At 45.5% G+C, this 17,624-nt stretch overlaps 1 protein-coding gene across 1 annotated transcript in view; it reads left to right on the top strand.

Moving 5' to 3' along the window:
• Positions 1–17,624, top strand: part of SMIM35 (small integral membrane protein 35) — a 47,535-nt gene that overhangs the window by 16,680 nt on the left and 13,231 nt on the right. The window contains exons 3-6 of the mRNA XM_027579074.2: positions 14,197–14,313; positions 15,281–15,314; positions 15,977–16,109; positions 16,767–16,882. Coding sequence (XP_027434875.1) covers positions 14,197–14,313; positions 15,281–15,314; positions 15,977–16,076 — 251 coding nt within the window. The 3' untranslated portion in view covers positions 16,077–16,109; positions 16,767–16,882. The remainder of the gene's footprint in view (positions 1–14,196; positions 14,314–15,280; positions 15,315–15,976; positions 16,110–16,766; positions 16,883–17,624) is intronic.

Genomic DNA, 17,624 nt, shown 5'->3' with positions numbered 1-17,624 from the left:
GTTGCTGTTCGCCCTTAGAACGATTTCCAGAGCTTTAAATGTTGTTGTTGTTGTTGTTTTAATTTTTCACCAGTTTCGTTGGAGAGGGATCTTCTCATGCTGCCATGCTAGCATTTTTTCTCTCTCTCTCTTTTTTAAAGATTTTATTTATTTGTCAGGGAGAAAGAGCGCCAGCACAAGCAGAGGGAGAAGCAGGCTTCCTGCCGAGCAGGGAGCCAGATGTGGGACTCGATCCCAGGATCCTGGGATCATGACCTGAGTTGAAGGCAGTCGCTTAACCGGCTGAGCCACCCAGGCATTCGGCATTTTATCTGACTCCTTTATTCTTGAACAACCTTAAAAAGTCTGTTACAGAGCTCATGGACCAAGGCAGTAAAATCCTGTTTTGGCCTGAGCTGGTTTCCTAATTAACTGAATATAAGCCTTAATACTATAATACTCTATCCCTTCCACCAAAGCTATCTGTTCAGCTGCTGGGGGTTCGGATTACTGATTCCATGTATTCCATAGCCAAGATGATAATTACCCAAGTTCAGGTCACTCTCTCCTGCCTCCCAGGTGGTCTCCCTGCTTCTCTATTGGCTCTCCCCTAATTTATTCTACACACATGTCAGAGTGGTGCTCAGAACACATTTGGTCACAACATCACACTGCTTAAATGTTTGATTGGTTTCCCATTGCTCTTACAATGAAGTTCAGAATCCCTAACATGTACTCTAAGGTGCCATTTATCTCTTCCATTTCCTCCAGTGCCCCTTTCTCTCTGTGCCCCACTTCCTGCTCCTTCTCCCCCCATCCCACAGCAGCACATACTCTGGTCTCACACTCGTCTTTGCACTTTTTACTGTGCATGTCCCATGCTCTGTCCTATTTCAGGCCCTTTGCACACGTAGTTCTGTTTGCCTTCAGTGCTGCTCTTAACTTCTGATTCAGGTCTTACTTAAATGTTTCCTCGGAGGAGGCTTCCCCAACCTCCCAGAATGGCTCAGGTTCCCTGTTCTAAAGGCACTCTGACACACCACACTTCCTAGAATGTGTGTTTTTGATCAACTGATTACTAGGATGATTATTTAACATGCCTCTTCCCCATAGAGCATGAGTTCATGAAAGCGGGGAGCCTGTCTGCCTTGACCACTCTATGCCCAGTTCTAGTGCAGGACCTGGCACGGAGTAAGGACCCCATAAATACAGTCCGGTGTACGGGAATGTGGTAATGAATGCTATGTGGAGCATAGAATGCCAAGGATAGGAGGCTGGTCCTGGGGCTCTACTTAGAGCTGATAGGGAACCAAAGGAAAAGTTCAGAAGAAAACTCCTCACTACCTAATATTCATAACTACAACCTGGTACCAACCAGCAGCCTAATGGACACATATTCCAATTCTTGTGAAGAATATCTTGATGCATATAGAAAGTAGTCATTTCCCTCTTCCTTCTACCCTTGACATGTGGTCCCTGAGCCTGTTTTAACCCATATGTGAAATTGTGAGGTTGGGAATGTAGATTGAGACAGTGATGATTTTTTTAAAAAGTGATCAGCAGGGGCACCTGGGTGGCTCAGTTGTTAAGCGTCCGCCTTTGGCTCAGGTCATGATCCCAGGGTCCTGGGATCGAGCTCCGCATCGGGCTCCCTGCTTGGTGGGCAGCCTGCTTCTCCCTCTCCCACTCCCCCTGCTTGTGTTCCCTCTCTTGCTGTGTCTCTCGCTGTCAAATAAATAAATAAAATCTTAAAAAAAAAAAAGTGATCAACAACAACCACAATTGCTACTTTTAATATTTGTTAAGGGCTTTCTTTGCGATAGAAATACATTATTTCAAAGAAATCATTAATTTGAAGCAGTGGGTACTTTTATTTCCATTACATAGATGAATAAACTAAGCTTGGGAGAGATTAATTATCTTGCTCAAAGTAAAGTTGATTCAAATTTGTGTCTGTTTGGCACCAGCACTCAAATTCTTAACCTCTGTTCTGTATTGCCCAAGGATTCTAGAATTCTGTAAGTGATTTCTTGCTGTCTGATGGTTTCTGAAACTTCATGTAAATTTTCATTTGAAGTGCTTTTTGAAACTTCTATACCTGAGAGAGGGAGGCTTCTCTTTCATCTCTTATCAAGAGATACATTGAAAACTAAAATCTGTTCTAAGCATTCCACGTTTGAGTAGACTCTCTTGCTGTAGACTTTCTTGATTTTACAAGGACATTATCAGGAAGCCAAACACAACAAAAATAATAGGAAAAGCCCCTTGATTGTACTAATAAGGCAGCACATAAACAAATATGGAAGAGAACACACAGGGTTTTATAAAATCTAAACCCTATTTAAACTTCTACTACATCTAAAATCTTTTTTAAGTTTGGAAAATGCTTGTCAGAGGTCTTAGAACTGAACAGGAGGGTAGATTTGAAGACCTATCTACAGGATGAGGTTTTGATGAGAGTAGTGGAAGCACACATCTACATTAATAGGTGAGAGGCTTCTTTTCTCAGCAACACGTTCCTGAGATCTTGAGATACTTCAAGGAAGTCCGTACATTCCAGAATCCTTGCTAATTGGTCACCTAGAGAAATTCCTCAGATCTTTAAATTAGAAAGCCAAAATTAAATAAAACATCAGGTAAAGTCTTCCTGCTACCAAAATTGTTCAAAACTTGATTGAAGATATCTGACACTTGTTAAACTTTTACCCTAATTACAGACATTTTAAAATGTGTACGTGTGCAAATGCTTAACATACTCATTTATTTGAATGCATAAAAATAAAAACAAAAATGGTACAGAATCTCACTTTCCAGAAAACTCTTTTTTTTTTTTTTAGTTAGACTAACAAATGTACCTGGTAATAAAATTGAAACCATGAGGGAAGATATAAAATAAAAGCACCTTCCCACCACCACCCAGATCTGGCTCTGCCAGATCACTGCATTATTTCTCTTCTGTATCTGTCCAGAAAAATTACATATACACATGTAACAAAATGCATAGTCTTTTGAAAAACAGACATAAAATACTTAAATGTATTTGTACAAATATATGTACAAAGTATATGCATGTAACAAAATATTCTTTTGGAAAATATACATAAAATATATAAATATGTTTGTACAAATATATATATATATATACCATTCATACCATATTCTTTTAAACTTTGCTTTTTCATTTATAAAATGGAGATTTTATAAACCGTTAGATCGAGACCAACTGCGTTTTAAAAATTATTTTATTTTGAAATGATTACAAGCTTATAGAAAAGTTGAAACTATATATATAAAAATGTAAATCAAAATTTTTCCACGAGTGATTTGAGAGTAAGTTATTAACCTGATGCCCCCATCACAACTGAATAAAGTGTGTTTCCTTGCAAAGATACTTCCCTACATAACCAGGATATAATGATCGAAATCAGAAAATTAATATCAATACATTACTCCATCAGATTATTCAGGTCCTGTCAATTGTTCAACATTGGCTTTTATAGCAGAAGGACCCAGTTCAGAATCACAGGTCGTAATTAGTTATCATGTCTTTTTAGTCTGCTTTGGTCTGGAACATGTCCTCAATCTTCTCTTGATTTTAGTAACCTTTACCCTTTTGAAGATTGCAGGCCAGCTATTTGGTAAAATGCCCTCCATTTGGGTTTGCGTGATGTTTCCCCATGATTAGATTTAGGTTCCGCCTCTTTGGCAGGAATGGCACAGAATGATACTGCATTCTTCTCCCTGGCCTCCTATCAGGAGGCACACCTTTTGTGTGTGGGTCACTGCAGCTGATGTTCACTTTATCACTTGATTAGAGTGGTGTTTGCCGGGCTTCCCTTCTGTAAAGTGAGTTTTCTTTCTCAAAATAAGTTTTTGTGAGAAGAGATTTGAAACCATGTATATATCCCATTATGCACTAAACTTTTCATTAGTTAATTAATTAATATCTGTATGGATTTAGGTTTCTGTGTTATCCAGTGACTGTTATACTTTATCTTGATGTTGAAACTATCATGATTTGGCCAATAGAAGCTGGTTTATATGTCTTTTTTTTTTTTTTTTAACATAAGCTCTACACTGAAGGTGGGGCTTGAATTCAAGACCCTGAGATCAAGAGTCTCACACTCCACCAACTGAACCAGCCAGGTGCCCCTCTGTGTTCTTTTGACATGCCCCCATTATTCTTTAGACCCTTCTCTTTTGAGGTAGGGGCAGGGGACAAGAAGATTTACAAGTTCATCCTGTACTTTTCCTGCCAGTCCTGGAATAAATCTTTTATCCAAGGAACCCTAGTTTCCTAGAGTGGAAAATGGTAATTAGAAGCCAAGATTTTGGTGGTAGATGTGTTCATTGATATGGGAGCCCAAGCAGGGTAAAAGAGGGTATTCCTGAAGGCGTAATCTGGCACTGGAATTAGGGCCTGAGTGGGATGAGGAAGGCATCCATGGTGGGGTTGAAGGCGATGGCCCAGCAAGGGGAGTCAAGCCCAAGCAGGGTGCAGAGGATATCCCCTGGAAGAGTGGCCTGGCACAGGGTCAGGGCCCACACAGGGTGAGTTGAAAAGCCATGACAGGGCAGCCCAGTATGAGGTGTCAGATCCCAAGCAGGGTGATAAGAGCATGGCGGCGGTGGGGAGGGTGGGCAGCAGAGATAGGAAGTGAATACATACAGAGGATTAATCAAATAAATAAATTATTTAATAGTAGAAGCCAGATATCTCACTCTTGGATGATGGAGTTACAGACACAAAAAGGAAGAAATGTAAAATAAACCCTTTGGTGTTATATTGGAGTTATTGATGTGCATTCAGATTTTCTACATGCATAACGTATGGAAATAAATGGAGATGGGTATGTATGTAGCTCTGTCCTCTTTGAGGGCTTGAGAACAGCAATGTCCCAACATCAATGAGATCATGACCTGAGCCAGAACCAAGAGTTGGATGCTTAACTGACTGTGCCGCCCAGGCTCCCCTCTTGTGTCCTAGTTTTGGGAATTTTTGTGTCCTATTATTTGGGAAAATATTTTTTGAGAATATTTTCTATTTAATGTATTGGGTTTTCAACCTCAGAGTTACCAATTTTCCTTCAATTGGGTTATCTTTGTCTTCCATAACTATTAGCTTTTTCGCTAATTGCTTTAATTTCTGAGTTTTTCTTCCCCATCCTTCATGCTATTCTTAAGCTTTGTCTCTATGTCAATAATTTCATTTTTAATGATACCTATGCTGTTTCTATTGAATGTAATATCTCCATAATGATATTATGTGGTCCTTGATTTGTTTCCTTAATCTTCCTTTCCCTGTAAACGTCCTTTATTTTATTGCATGCTTTTAGTGAGTGCTTCTAAAGAGTGAACTGATTTTGAGGAGTTTACTCCTATTTTTTGAGTCATGTTCTGTTCTAGGTTAGGATCTCGGTCCTTCTTTGCATTTGGTTTTATGTATATACTTAGGCTACACTTTGCATGTGTGGTTGCTATGCCATTTATTTGGGTGGCTAAGTTCAGACATGCTATTTGTTTGACGTAATGACAACTGACTATATTCTCCTGCATCCTGATTCTGTTTTCAAAAAGGGAAATTGAAATTTCACCCCAAACCACATATTCACTCATTTCTTCTCTCATTCTTCCCTTTCCTCCCCTGCCTCCTAACCTTTCACCCTCCTTTATTCTCAGATTCTTCTTTTCCTCTTCCACTTTTTCCTCTTTCTTCTTTGTCTTTCCAAGTATACTTTATGCCAATTTTCTTCTTTACTAAAAACCTGAGTTTCCTAGATCAATACTTTATATAAGGACAAGTATAGGCTTGCTTGTGAAGTCAGTGTGTACAGGCTTTTAAAAAGGGGTTTTAATGGAGTTGATGATTTTTTGGCCATATCCAGGAATACCGAAGGCCTACCATAGATTACACAAAATCTCTGGGGGAGATGTTTATAAAAAAACAGGAGACAGATGTTAAAGTAAGATAAAGTAACATTATATTAGAGGTTTTGTGTCTCAAGTCCCCACAGATCTGTTTTGTAAACTTGGCTGGAACAGTGACCATACCTGAAGATGCTTGGAGCATTTTTTCCCTGTCCTCCTTACCCAAATCCAAATCCTGAATCTTACCATGCTCTGGCTTGCAAGGACAGGGAACTGTCATAAGGAGAGTGCCTGAGCATAAATGAGGGGGTTATGATGGCTAGACTGGTTGCTTACTGTTCCAGACACATGGAAGGAGGAAGTGGAATAGAACAGCCATGGCCATGACCTTTTGACATTCACTGACCCAGCGCACTAGTGAACTTGGGCCAATCAGCATGACTCAGGGGAGTAGTAAAGCAGGTTGGGAAAGGAGATGTAGGGGGTAGTCTTGAATGCATCTCTTCCCCTAGAGCCCCGTGGTCCTTTATGGGATCAGGACTAATAAAAGGTGACAGTAATTTTTTTAAAAAGATTTATCAGTTCATTTATTTGAGAGAAAGAGAAACAGCATGAGAGGGGAGAGGGTCAGAGGGGAAGCAGGCATAAAAGGTCACAGTAATACCGATTCCTTATTAGTCATATGGCAGTCTGCATACAGAGCCATACACAAATCTGCATCTTAATGATAGTAGTGGGGGGTTGAGAGAAGTGCTCCCCCCAATCAAGTAACAGCCATGAGTGGTACAAAATATGACTCCCAATTTTTTTTTTAAGATTTATTTATTTGAGAGAGAGAAAGAGAGTGTGAGAGGGAGAGAGGGAGAGAGAATCCTCAAGCAGGCTCCCCACTGAGCACAGAGCCCTACTTAGGGCTTCATCCCAAGACTCTGAGATCATGACCTGAGCCAAAATCAAGAGTCAGATGTTCAACTGACTGAGCCACCCAGGTGCCTCAGGACTCCGTTTTTAAATAACATCATTTTAAACAAACATCTTAGTGATTTGAAGCTGTTTCTGGGTCCTGTGGATATATGCCTCCCTGGTGTACATAATGAAAGGATGATTCCTTTTCGAGGTTTGGTATGGTAGTGGGTGTATTGAATTGGATGTATTGAATTAGGGATGACATAAAGAAGCTTCATATAAACTATTCCAAAAAGTGTTACCATAGTTTTGGAGATGTCATCTAAAATTTTTAAAATTTCTGTCTAATAGCCTTACAGAGCAAGTCATTTTAAACAATAAGGGATAATGAAAGGGATATGGACTTTGGAACCAGAAATAACTGGGTTCTTGCTGTGGCTCTGGCACACAGAGCTCCTCAGATTTGGGTAAATATTTAGCTTCTATGAGCTCTTATTTTGTTTCCTGAAAATATAGAATGTCAATAATATCGCAGCCCCAAAAAGCGAAAACAAAAAAGTAATGGTAGATTTTTTTTTGGACTTGCATATCTGACAGCCTTTTTGAAAAATTGGAGAAAATTCTCACCTATAGCACCATCTTTGGGACCAACATTGTTTTATTGATCCTTCCCGAAACTTAGAGTTAGTGGAGAAGAAAGAGTTTTTATTCAGTTGATTACTTTAACATAATGTCACAGTTATTGAGACTTACACGAAACCTGCATTTCATTGCAATGTATCAGAGTTCGAAGAAATACTGTTTCTCTATATAAGATCCTAGGGTTTTCCCTGTTCATCTCGAATCATTCCTCCAATAGAGCTATCCTAAATAATTTCTGAGGAAATCTCTGGTTGTGCCTGAAGATCATTCCACCTCAGCATAGGCATCTGACAGGAGAGAAGAAGGGTTATGCTTCTTTATTTCTACAGAGAAAATACAACCCCAACATGTTCATCTGCTTTGTTTGATTCTAAATATTTGGTTTTGCCCTTTATAAGCAACACAGACAACACACTCCCTGGCCAGGGTCTTACCAGAGAGACCATGTCCTTGTCTGGCGTGCTTTCCATCTTACACCGATACTCTAGTTGAAAATAGTGATTCTTATGGAGGTTTGGTAGAAAGGAAATGTAATCCTTGTCTTCCTACAGATAGTCCAGGGTTTCTTTGATGTAATGAAAAGGAAAATAGGTTTTGATGTCAACCATGGGTGCCAGAATTCCTCATAGGGAAGGAAAGATATTATTTGAGTAGATAATTGGTGGATTCTTGAAGTTTAGAAAATGTTTGGCCAAAGCCCTTCAGATATTTCTTCCGCCCTTTTCTCCTTTGAGGACTCCAGTTACACACATACTAGTTTGCTTGGAGTTGTCCCACACCCCGCTGGGGTCCTTTCCATTCATTTTTTTTCCTCTCTGTATTTTATTTTGGGTAAGTTGCTGTTGGCTGTGTCTTCAGGTGCACAGCTTTGATTCTTCTATAATGTCTAATCTGCTGTTACTCCCATCCAATATATTTTTCTCTTGGATGTTGTGGTTTTCATTTCTGAAGCTATGATTTGGATCCTAAGAATAAACCTAGCAAGAAGGTATGGAAAACCTTTAGAGGGGGAAATTGCAAAACATATGATAGCTTATAAAAGATGATACAGGGATGCCTGGGTGGCTCATTTGGTTAAGTGTCTGCCTTCAGCTCAGGTCATGATCTCAGGGTAACTGACCCCTTCCTTGTGCTCTCTCTCTCTGACAAATAAATAAAATCTTAAAAGATGATACAGATAAATGAAAATATATGCCATATTTATAAATTTGAAGACTAGACATCAGTTTTACCCAAATGAAACTATAAGCCCATGGCAATCCCCAAGTTCTAATAGAGGATTTCAGTGATCTTGAAAAGCTGATTCTAAAATTCACAGGGAAAGGCAAAGTATCCATAATAACTTATTTATATGTTTTTGAGGGAGAATTAGGAGGAGTGTTTATTTTACTGGTGATCAAGATTCAATTTTTATTATGAAACTGTAGTAATTAAGATAAGGTAGGAGTGTTATAGTGATGAACATTCAGACCAACAGAAGACAATACAGAGCCCAAGAAAAGAAACAAACATATATGGAAAACTTGTTACGTGAAAGTGACAACAATGAAAATCATTAGGGGCAAAGTATGGAAAAATAACTTTCCATATAAAAATTAGATCCTTACCTTAGAACACATCCAAAAAGTGAATTCTAGGTAGATGAGTGTTCTAACTGTGAAAAACAGAACTTTAAAACTTTTAGAAGAAAACTAAGGGGTATATCTTGGAATAGGGATGGATTTTTTTTTCAAGATTTTATTTATTTATTTGGCAGAGAGAGACACAGTGAGAGAGGGAACACAAGCAGGGGGAGTGGGAGAGGGAGAAGCAGGCTTCCTGCGGAGCAGGGAGCCCGATGCGTGGCTTGATCCCAGGACCCTGGGATCATGACCTGAGCTGAAGACATACGCTTAACGACTGAGCCACCCAGGCGCCCCTGGATTTTTTGGGGTGGGGAGGAGGCAGAGGGAGAGGGAGAATGCCAAGCAGGCTCCATACCCAGGATGGAGCCCGATGTGGGACTGGATCTCATGACCCTGAGATCATGACCTGAGCTGAAATCAAGAGTCAGACACTTAACTGACTGAGCCACCCAGGCGCCCCAGGATGGATTTCTTAAATAAGAGTTTTAAAATCACAACTATAGATGAATTTAACTGAAGTACACATTTAAATTTTGCTCAAAAAAGATGCCATAAGCAAATTTAAAGGACAAACCACAACCAGAGACATCAGGGGACTCTTCTGCAGATTTCTGGAAACCGCTCTGTGCAGCCTTCCCCTCCAGTGTTCTTGTCCTATAAACTTGAGCTGTGTTGATCTCCCAGGTGCCAGACTCTTTCTCCTCAACCTGGTCCGCTGGACTCTCTTTGGATCCCATCTCCCTGTACTTGGGATTTGGGAACCTACCCCAGGCAGTAAGCTGGGCAGTCACAGACCACCCCGTGTTTCATTTCTGCTTCTCGAGAATCATCATCTTGCAGACCTTTCTCCATTATTTTACCTATTCTGTCTGGTTTTCTAGATGTTTAACAGGGGAGAGTAAATCTGGTCTGTTATTACTCTGCCATGGACAGAAATGGAAGTAATCCTACCATCGTTTTAATAAAGTTTGAAAATAAACAAAACAATTACATATATAAACACACACACATAATGGGAAAAAATGAAATAGTATAAAAAACACGCCTAGGGAAGCTAAACATTAAATTTGAGAGGACAGTTACTTGGAGAGGTAGGAGAAGGCTACTCTGAAGTTAATAAGCAGTAATGGAATTTTTGAATTCTTTGAAGCTTAATGGTAGGCACATGGATGTTTATCATGTTATTCTGTGTACTTCTTGTGTGCATGAAATATAAGAAGAATGGAAAGGTGTGCAAAAGGGAGAATTAAGTAAAGAAAATATTAAAGATGGGGCACCTGGGTGGCTCAGTCGGTTGAGTGGTTAAGTGTCTCTGACTCTTAGTTTCAGCTGAGGTCATAATCTTGGGGTTGTGGCATCAAGTCCCATGTTGGGCTCCCCACTAAGTGCTGAGTCTGCTTGAGATTCTCTCCTTCTCCCTCTGCCCCTCCCCCTGCTCTCAGTCTCTCTCTCTCTCTTTCTCAAATTAATAAAGTGTTGGGACGCCTGGGTGGCTTAGTCGGTTAAGTGTCTGCCTTCAGCTCTGGTCATGATCTCAGGGTCCTGGGATCGAGCCCTAATCAGGGCTCAACGGGCAGTCTGCTCCCTCTGCCTCTGCCCCTCCCCCGCTTGCTCCCTCTCTCTCTCTTTCCCAAGGAAATAAATAAAATCTTTAAAAAAACAAATAAGGGCGCCTGAGTGGCTCAGATGGTTGGGCGTCTGCCTTAGGCTCAGGTCATGATCCCCGGGGTCCTGGGATCAAGTCCCGCATCGGGCTCCCTGCTCCTTGGGAGCCTGCTTCTCCCTCTGCCCCTCTCTCCCTCTCTCTGTCTCTCATGAATAAATAAATAAAAAAATCTTTAAAAAAATAAAAAAACAAGTAAAATCTTTTTGAAGAAAAAGAATATTGGTTAAAGAGCATCCTAGGAAGATAAAGAGGTGAAATAGAGGAATTCATGTATCTGAAAGCCACCTAAGCCAGAAGGCACCGTTTTGGGGGTGGGGACAAAATGGTAGCCAACACAGCTGTTACACCTCTTTCCCTCATCAGCTGGATCTCCGGAAGGCCTGTGATTTCCCTACTGGTGCTTTCCTCCCGGTACTTTTCTTTGATGAAACCCTTCAAAACCTCGGCTTCCACAAACACCGCGAATAACTCCTCCCATGCCTTGTTGAATCATCTGTCCACCACTCCTGGGTCACCCCCCTCGTTGGTGAAGACTTGAGCTCTTGGGTTCTTGTCACGCTCTCGGTGACCCACACAGATGGTCTCTTGGACTTTGGCCTCTCCGTTTCTTGCACTGCTTTCCTCAGTGACTGTCTCTTCCTTGGGGCTTCACCAGCTTCTGACTGGTTTCCCTTCATCATCATCACCCTCCTACCACATCTGTTCTTAACACAGTAGCCATCGGAGTGTCCTCTTAATACATGGCATCATGTCATTTCTCTGCTCAGAGTCCTCTCGTGACTCTCCATCTTGCTCAGAGGAAAACCCAAACTCCCCTTATGGCCTTTGAGGTACTACAGTATCCGTCTCCTGCTACTGTCCCTCGTCCTTTCTGCCCCTGCCGGTCACTCGGGGCTCCGTGATGCTCCTGGAACATGCTGGGCATGCTCCTGCCTCCTCTGTACCCGCCACCCACTCTGCCCAGCACGTTTCTGCTGTAACCACCCCACCTGCATGGCGTTTACTCAGCTCCTGTGGGGCCTTCTCCTCAACTGTCACCTTCTTCGCGAGTCCATCCCTGACTGCTTTATTTAAAACTGTACTCTCGTCCCCACAGAGCTTTTCTTCTTTCTTTTCTTTCTTTTCCTTCTCTTTTCTTTCTTTCTTTTCCTTATTCTTTACTTTATTGTCTGTCTCCCTCCACTGAAGTACAATTTCCATGAGAACATGTTTTATTTATTGCTATAAGACAAGTGTCTCGAACAAGTGCCTGGTGCAGAGAAGATGCCATTAGTGGCTTTGGGGATCCCTGTGCCCCCCATTTCTTGGGGATTAAGGAGCAGGAGAAGGGTGCATAGTCCCTGATGCCATGTGCTCACATGGGCACCCATGGCAGTGGCTGTCATCTGGACTGGGCTTTGAGCCGCAGCCAGGCAGGGGGCTGTGGAGGTGTCCCGAGATCTCAGCTGTGTGACTCTGTCTGGTCTAGAGGGTCTCTCTGTGACTTCCCTGCTTCTCTTGGGGATAGAAATCATTTGGTTGCTCCCATGCCATGAGAGGGCACAGCAACTCTCCAAGGCTGTCTGAGGCTCCATCCGCCAAGGTGCTCCATGCAACTGTCATTCCTGGGCTCTTGTCTTTCTGGGGCTCCACCCAGCTCTCAGATCCCACAATTCTGCCTGGAAGTTCTGTTGCCTCCCCAGGGCTCAGCTTCGGATCAGGGAACAAGGGCTTTCTCTCTGGGACCCACTGACATCTTTTCAATGTTTTCCAGTGTTTTTTCCCCTGCTTCTCTTATTCTTGCTTTTTCCTTTTCCTCCCCCATGCTGGAGATCTTTCTCCTGGTATGACGAGGAGGGCAGTCTTGCTTTGGCTCATCTCTTGTCTAAGTTGTGAATCCTTTCTATTTTGCTAAGGGCCTTTTGAAATAGAAAACTAGGAGGATAGACCCTTTCTTTCTGCCTTTGGCCCTCACCTTCTCTTTGCTGGAATGCTTTCAGGGGGAAGAAGGGCCAAGGGGCATGGGGGAGGGAAAGGTTTGGGCAGGGGAGATTGTGAAATATTTTACCAAGACAGTCACACCATGTGATGCTGATAATGACCACAACAATGTAGTTCACATTTTTTGTGCACTTAGTGTATGCTGGGCCTTCTAGCTGCTCTCTGTAATGCGCCTTCATTAATCAACACAGCAACTCTATGTGTGTTTATTATCATGCTTGTTTTCCATAAAAGCAAACTGAAGTCTACTGGGGGAAAGGGGGTCGCTCAGGTCCCACATTTTGCAAATGATGGACCTGGGCTTTGGAAGCAAGCCTGCTGTGCACTATGCCTCCTGGCCCCCTGGGAACACCCCCAGAGCCTCAGGACCCAGGGCCATGGACATGGGATCAGTTGATTCTTCCATATACCTGGTGCTCATCCAGCAGGAGTGGAGCTGGCCTTCCTCTTCTTTCCCTGGCCCGCCAGGTGGGCCTCTCTCTGGTGCCCCCATTGTCAGCCTCTTTCTGCAAAGCTGGCTTCCCTCTCTGCTTCTGCTTTAGGCCCATCTCATCTCCCTGGAGGAGTCCAATCTCCCTCCCTCCTCTCTCCTTGCCCCCCTCCTCCCTCCCTCGTCCCTCCTCCCTCCATCTTCCCTCCCCCTTCCTTCTCCCCTCCCTCCCAACTCCCTCCTCCCCTCTCCTCCCCCCTTCCCTCTCCCTTCTCTCCCAACTCCCTCCTCCCCTCTCCTCCCTCCCCCTTCCCTCTCCCTTCTCTCCCAACTCCCTCCTCCCCTCTCCTCCCTCCCCCTTCCTTTTCCCTCCTCCCCTCTCCTCCTTCCCCCTTCCTTCTCCCCTCTCCTCCCTCCCCCTTCCTTCTCCCCTCTCTCCCGACTTCCTCCTGCCCTCTCCTCCCTCCCCCTTCCTTCTCCCCTCTCTCCCGACTTCCTCCTGCCCTCTCCTCCCTCCTTTCCTTCGCTCTTCCCCTACCCCCCACCGTCCCTCCTTTTTCCCTTTCTCCCTTGGTTTGGCTTTACAAATAAAATATAAATTTAGCTAAGAGCTCATACCACAAAAAGGAAGAAACGATAAGTATAAGCAGCAAACAGAGTTTGAAAGTAAACACCTCGCCATGCGGTCCAGGGGCTTTGTGGGGAGGGTACTGAGGATCTTCTGGTCTCTGCTCTTGGGGCCTCCAGGCTGCCCTTCTTGACCACCGAGCGAGGCTGAGGCGAGACCTCCTGGGCTCTTCCCCCAAACTGCAGTGCCTTTTCCAATAAGTAGAAGGCCTGTGGCTTTAGGAGGCCCTCCCATTTCCATACTATCTCTGTGGTCAAGAACTATTACTTTGGATAAACAAACTGACTCTAAAAACTCGGGTATCAGACTGCTCTCTCAGTGTGACTTGGCTCGACTAGCTAGCTCAGATCACGATTCCTAGGGGAGCCCTCATGTTGATGGCAGTGAGGAGGGAGGGGGGAGACTTGGAACAAGGTGGAGAGCTCTGAGAGGGCCACAGGCAGCTGACGGAGGGGGCCGTGTGTCTCTGCAGGTGAGGACTCCTTCCGCACCCTGGGCCTGATCCTCGGCGTGGGGCTCTCACTGCTGCTCATGTCCGTCCTGGGCTACAGCCTGGCCAAGTGGTACCAGCGCGGGTACTGCTGGGAGGGTGAGTGAGCGCCAAAGCCCGGCAGCCCAGCCCTGGCCTGTTCCTCCTCTCCTGTAGCGGTCGGCGAGGCCGGGTGGGGCTGCACACTCTTCAGCATGGCATCATGCAAAAATACTTCCTGTGGCAGCTGCAGTGGTTGAAGACTTGGGTGGGGGTGGGGTACCGGGCCTTCACTGAAGGCGTGAGGGCTCCTCCTACCCAGCCAGAGGCTGTCTCTCTCTTCCCTGAGAGCCCACCAGTGTCTATCCCCAAGGCCTGTGTGGGCCTCGAGGCCAGGGGCGCCAGGCTAGACTGGGGCCCCCCACTCTGGCTCCTTGTGCATCTCTCCCCCTGCCTGTGGGTTCAGCTTCTGCTTCCCTGGGAGTCTCCCAGCCCTGAGCCGTATCTGCGCTTCCCACGGGACCCCGGGGAGCTGGGCGGGCATGCTGGCATCCCCGGAGGCAGAGAGCATGTCTCAGACCTGCACTTGGCTTCCACAGCTTCCACGAATGTTTGCTGAGCACCTACTATGTGCCAGTGGACTTTTGCCTAATAGGATTTTCTTTAAAATTCCATGTAAGGTTGGAATTCTTAGTTTCTGTTTTTTATAGATGAAGCCGGAAGGCTGAGGTCACAGGGTTAGAGAGTGGTATAGTCTGGATTCAAGGCCAGGTCTGCTGCTTTTGGGCTCTAAGCTAGGACTGCCTCTTTCCCAGGGTAATCAGTACCCTTAAAGGGGGGATGCCTAGCTGCAGGAGTTGCCCCCAAAAAGCTGGTGGTTCTATCTGGGAAGATGGGGTACACCCCTGGGTGTGGGGCAGACAGCAGACAGTGCAGGAACTTGGGGCCCTCCGACAGCATCCTGAGGTCCAGCGCAGCCACCCTGCTCCTCCCAGATGGGGTGAAGGAGCACCAGATGTTCCTAGAAGCATGATGGGCAGGTCTTCCCTGGAGGTACTAACCCTCTGTTTTCTGATTATCTTTTTAGGGCCTAATTTTGTCTTCAACTTGTACCAGATCCGGTGAGTAGATTCAGAGCAGATCTGGGTGTGGTTAGGTATGGAGCCCAAACACGCTGTTTCTCTTCCTTGTCTCCTCCCCATGCCCCTAACCAAATAAGAGAAAAGGAAGGAGCTGGGGTCTATTTAGAAATTAGCATGAAAAAAAACTTGAACATGGACAGGATTATGTGAGACCCTGCTGATGGCGATCCTCTTATATTTGTCCCCCGGCAGGGACCAACCATTCATTCGTCATCTACTCATCATTTATTCAGGAAGGATCTATTGTTGCAGGTGTTGTGGTGCTAGTTTCTAGGAGGTACAATGAGCACTGTCTCTGTCTTCAAGCATTTCACTGTCTGTGGTGGACACGGGCCTGACTACAAATAACATAATCTTGGGCACAATGTGGTGTCAAAAGAGAGGAGCAAGTGGAGACCGCCAGGGATTTACAGAGTGGGGGTCAGGAAGGGCTCCTGCGGTAAGCCGTCTTGTCCACTCGCTGCCCTGGGGCAGGTCCGCTCTTCATCTGGCCCCGAGACATGGGCCAGCTCCTGTTCTGGAAGATGAGTCAGTTGAGGACTCATCGCCAGGTGTTCTTCCCATGCTCTGGTCTAGGGAGTTGGGCTCCCAAGGAGAGGCCAGGTTCTCAGCCACCCAGATGATTGGATCATCTTTCTCAGGAACCTGAAGGAGCTGGAGGTGGGTCCACCCTTCACCATCAGTGGCCATGTCAGCAGTTCTGATGGCGGCTATGGGAAGTTCTCCGACAAGCTAGTCTGATGGGGGAGTGTTAGGCTCTGGAGCTCCGGAGAGGTGAGTGGAAAGTTGGTGAGCTGCTGAGTAAATCTGATGTCCTAGTCAGGTCCTCGGATGGTGCAGGCACCTAAGCCTAGCACCAAGGACTGTTCGGAACCCAAGAGATGGTTCGGTTCAAACCCCCCTTCCCCTCACTGCTGGGGGGGTGGGTCCGTGGGAGATGATCTCAGGTGTCAAGACTGAGGGTCATGCTTTCCTCACCACCTGCTGGCTGCTCCTTTCCATCTGGGCACCCAATCCACATCCTGCCTTTCTTTCCTGGGGACGTTCTATTTCTAGTCAGGTAGCAGCTTCTAGAGTCGAGCTTTCTATCTCAACTCTTTGCTCTGAGTTGAAGGTTCTAGATGGCCAGTCTGTCCAAGAAGCATCACTCTAGAGTGTCACTTCTGCACTGAAGGCCCGGGAGCCATCCCTGCTTTGTGGCCGGCTGACCCTTGGGTCACACGTTCCTTCCCCCTGCCTTCAAGCCTACGCCCTTCCCCATGGCAGTTGCTTTTTCCCATCCACTTTCTCCCTCCAGCAATCCCTCATGGACCCCCAGTTTCTCTCTGAGCTTCTCCTCTGGCCTGGGAGAAGCCTTGCCAGATGCAGTGGTTTAGAGGAATCCTTTTCAGGCCTCATTTCTTTGCTGTTCTCCCTTTGCTTTTTCTGCAGGAGGAGGCTCCTGGTGCAGCACCTGCCCCTCCCAGACTCCCTGGGCTTCGTTCACCCTCCGGGGTCTTCAAGGCCAGGCCTGGTCCCTTGTTGTGGACGATGAGGAATCACACTGGGTGAGCCACAGGCCTGCAGCAGGAGAACCCCCAGGAGGGGTCTGGGCTCTGGACAGAGTCTGGTAGAGTAGCAGTGGCTTTCTCCTACAAACAAAAAGGCGGGCATTGCCCAGGAGTAGAGACTGGTTCCCAGGGGGCCCCTGAGCCTGTGGAGGGGTTCCGGGTATCTTGGAGAGCAAAGGCCTCCCAGCTCAGCCCAGTGTGGGCAAGGCCTGCATACCCACAGGGGAGCTCTCCACGGGGCATCCCCAGACACTTCCCCTCAAAGGGCGGACTCCAGGGACCGGAAAACCAGTCATATTTTCAATAGGCAAAGTCAAGTGGGAGCAGACGTGATTCCAGATGCTGTTTTTAACCTTCCTACCAGAAGCCAACTTCCCCTAAGAGCTGAAGACTAAGCTCTGCCCTGCCCCACTCTGTGCTTCTTTCTGGTTCTTTCAATCTCCCCACACCCCTGTTTACCACCTGGCTCTGTTTTCCCTGCTGCTGATCAGCCTCCGTGCCTCCCAGGCCATTTGGAGGTCAGTGCTTAAAACAGTCTAGAAACACGGATCTTATTTTCTGGGCTTCTGCAATGCGTGGGTAGGGGCTGGGGGCACAGAGCTCAGTCTCCCTGTGTTCTGCATTTCCTGTGCCAGGCTTGCCCTGCGGTGGGGAGTGCAGACCAGAAATGGTGTGAGTTGGGGAGGGACCCAGGCTAGGCTAAAAAAAAAACAACTAGCTAATGCGCAAATGTAGCATC

This window comes from Zalophus californianus, chromosome 11 (genome assembly GCF_009762305.2).
Source record: "Zalophus californianus isolate mZalCal1 chromosome 11, mZalCal1.pri.v2, whole genome shotgun sequence".
Classification (NCBI taxonomy): domain Eukaryota; kingdom Metazoa; phylum Chordata; class Mammalia; order Carnivora; family Otariidae; genus Zalophus; species Zalophus californianus.
The sequence above is the reverse complement of the archived record's forward strand: the minus strand, read 5'-3'. Positions and strand labels throughout refer to the sequence as shown.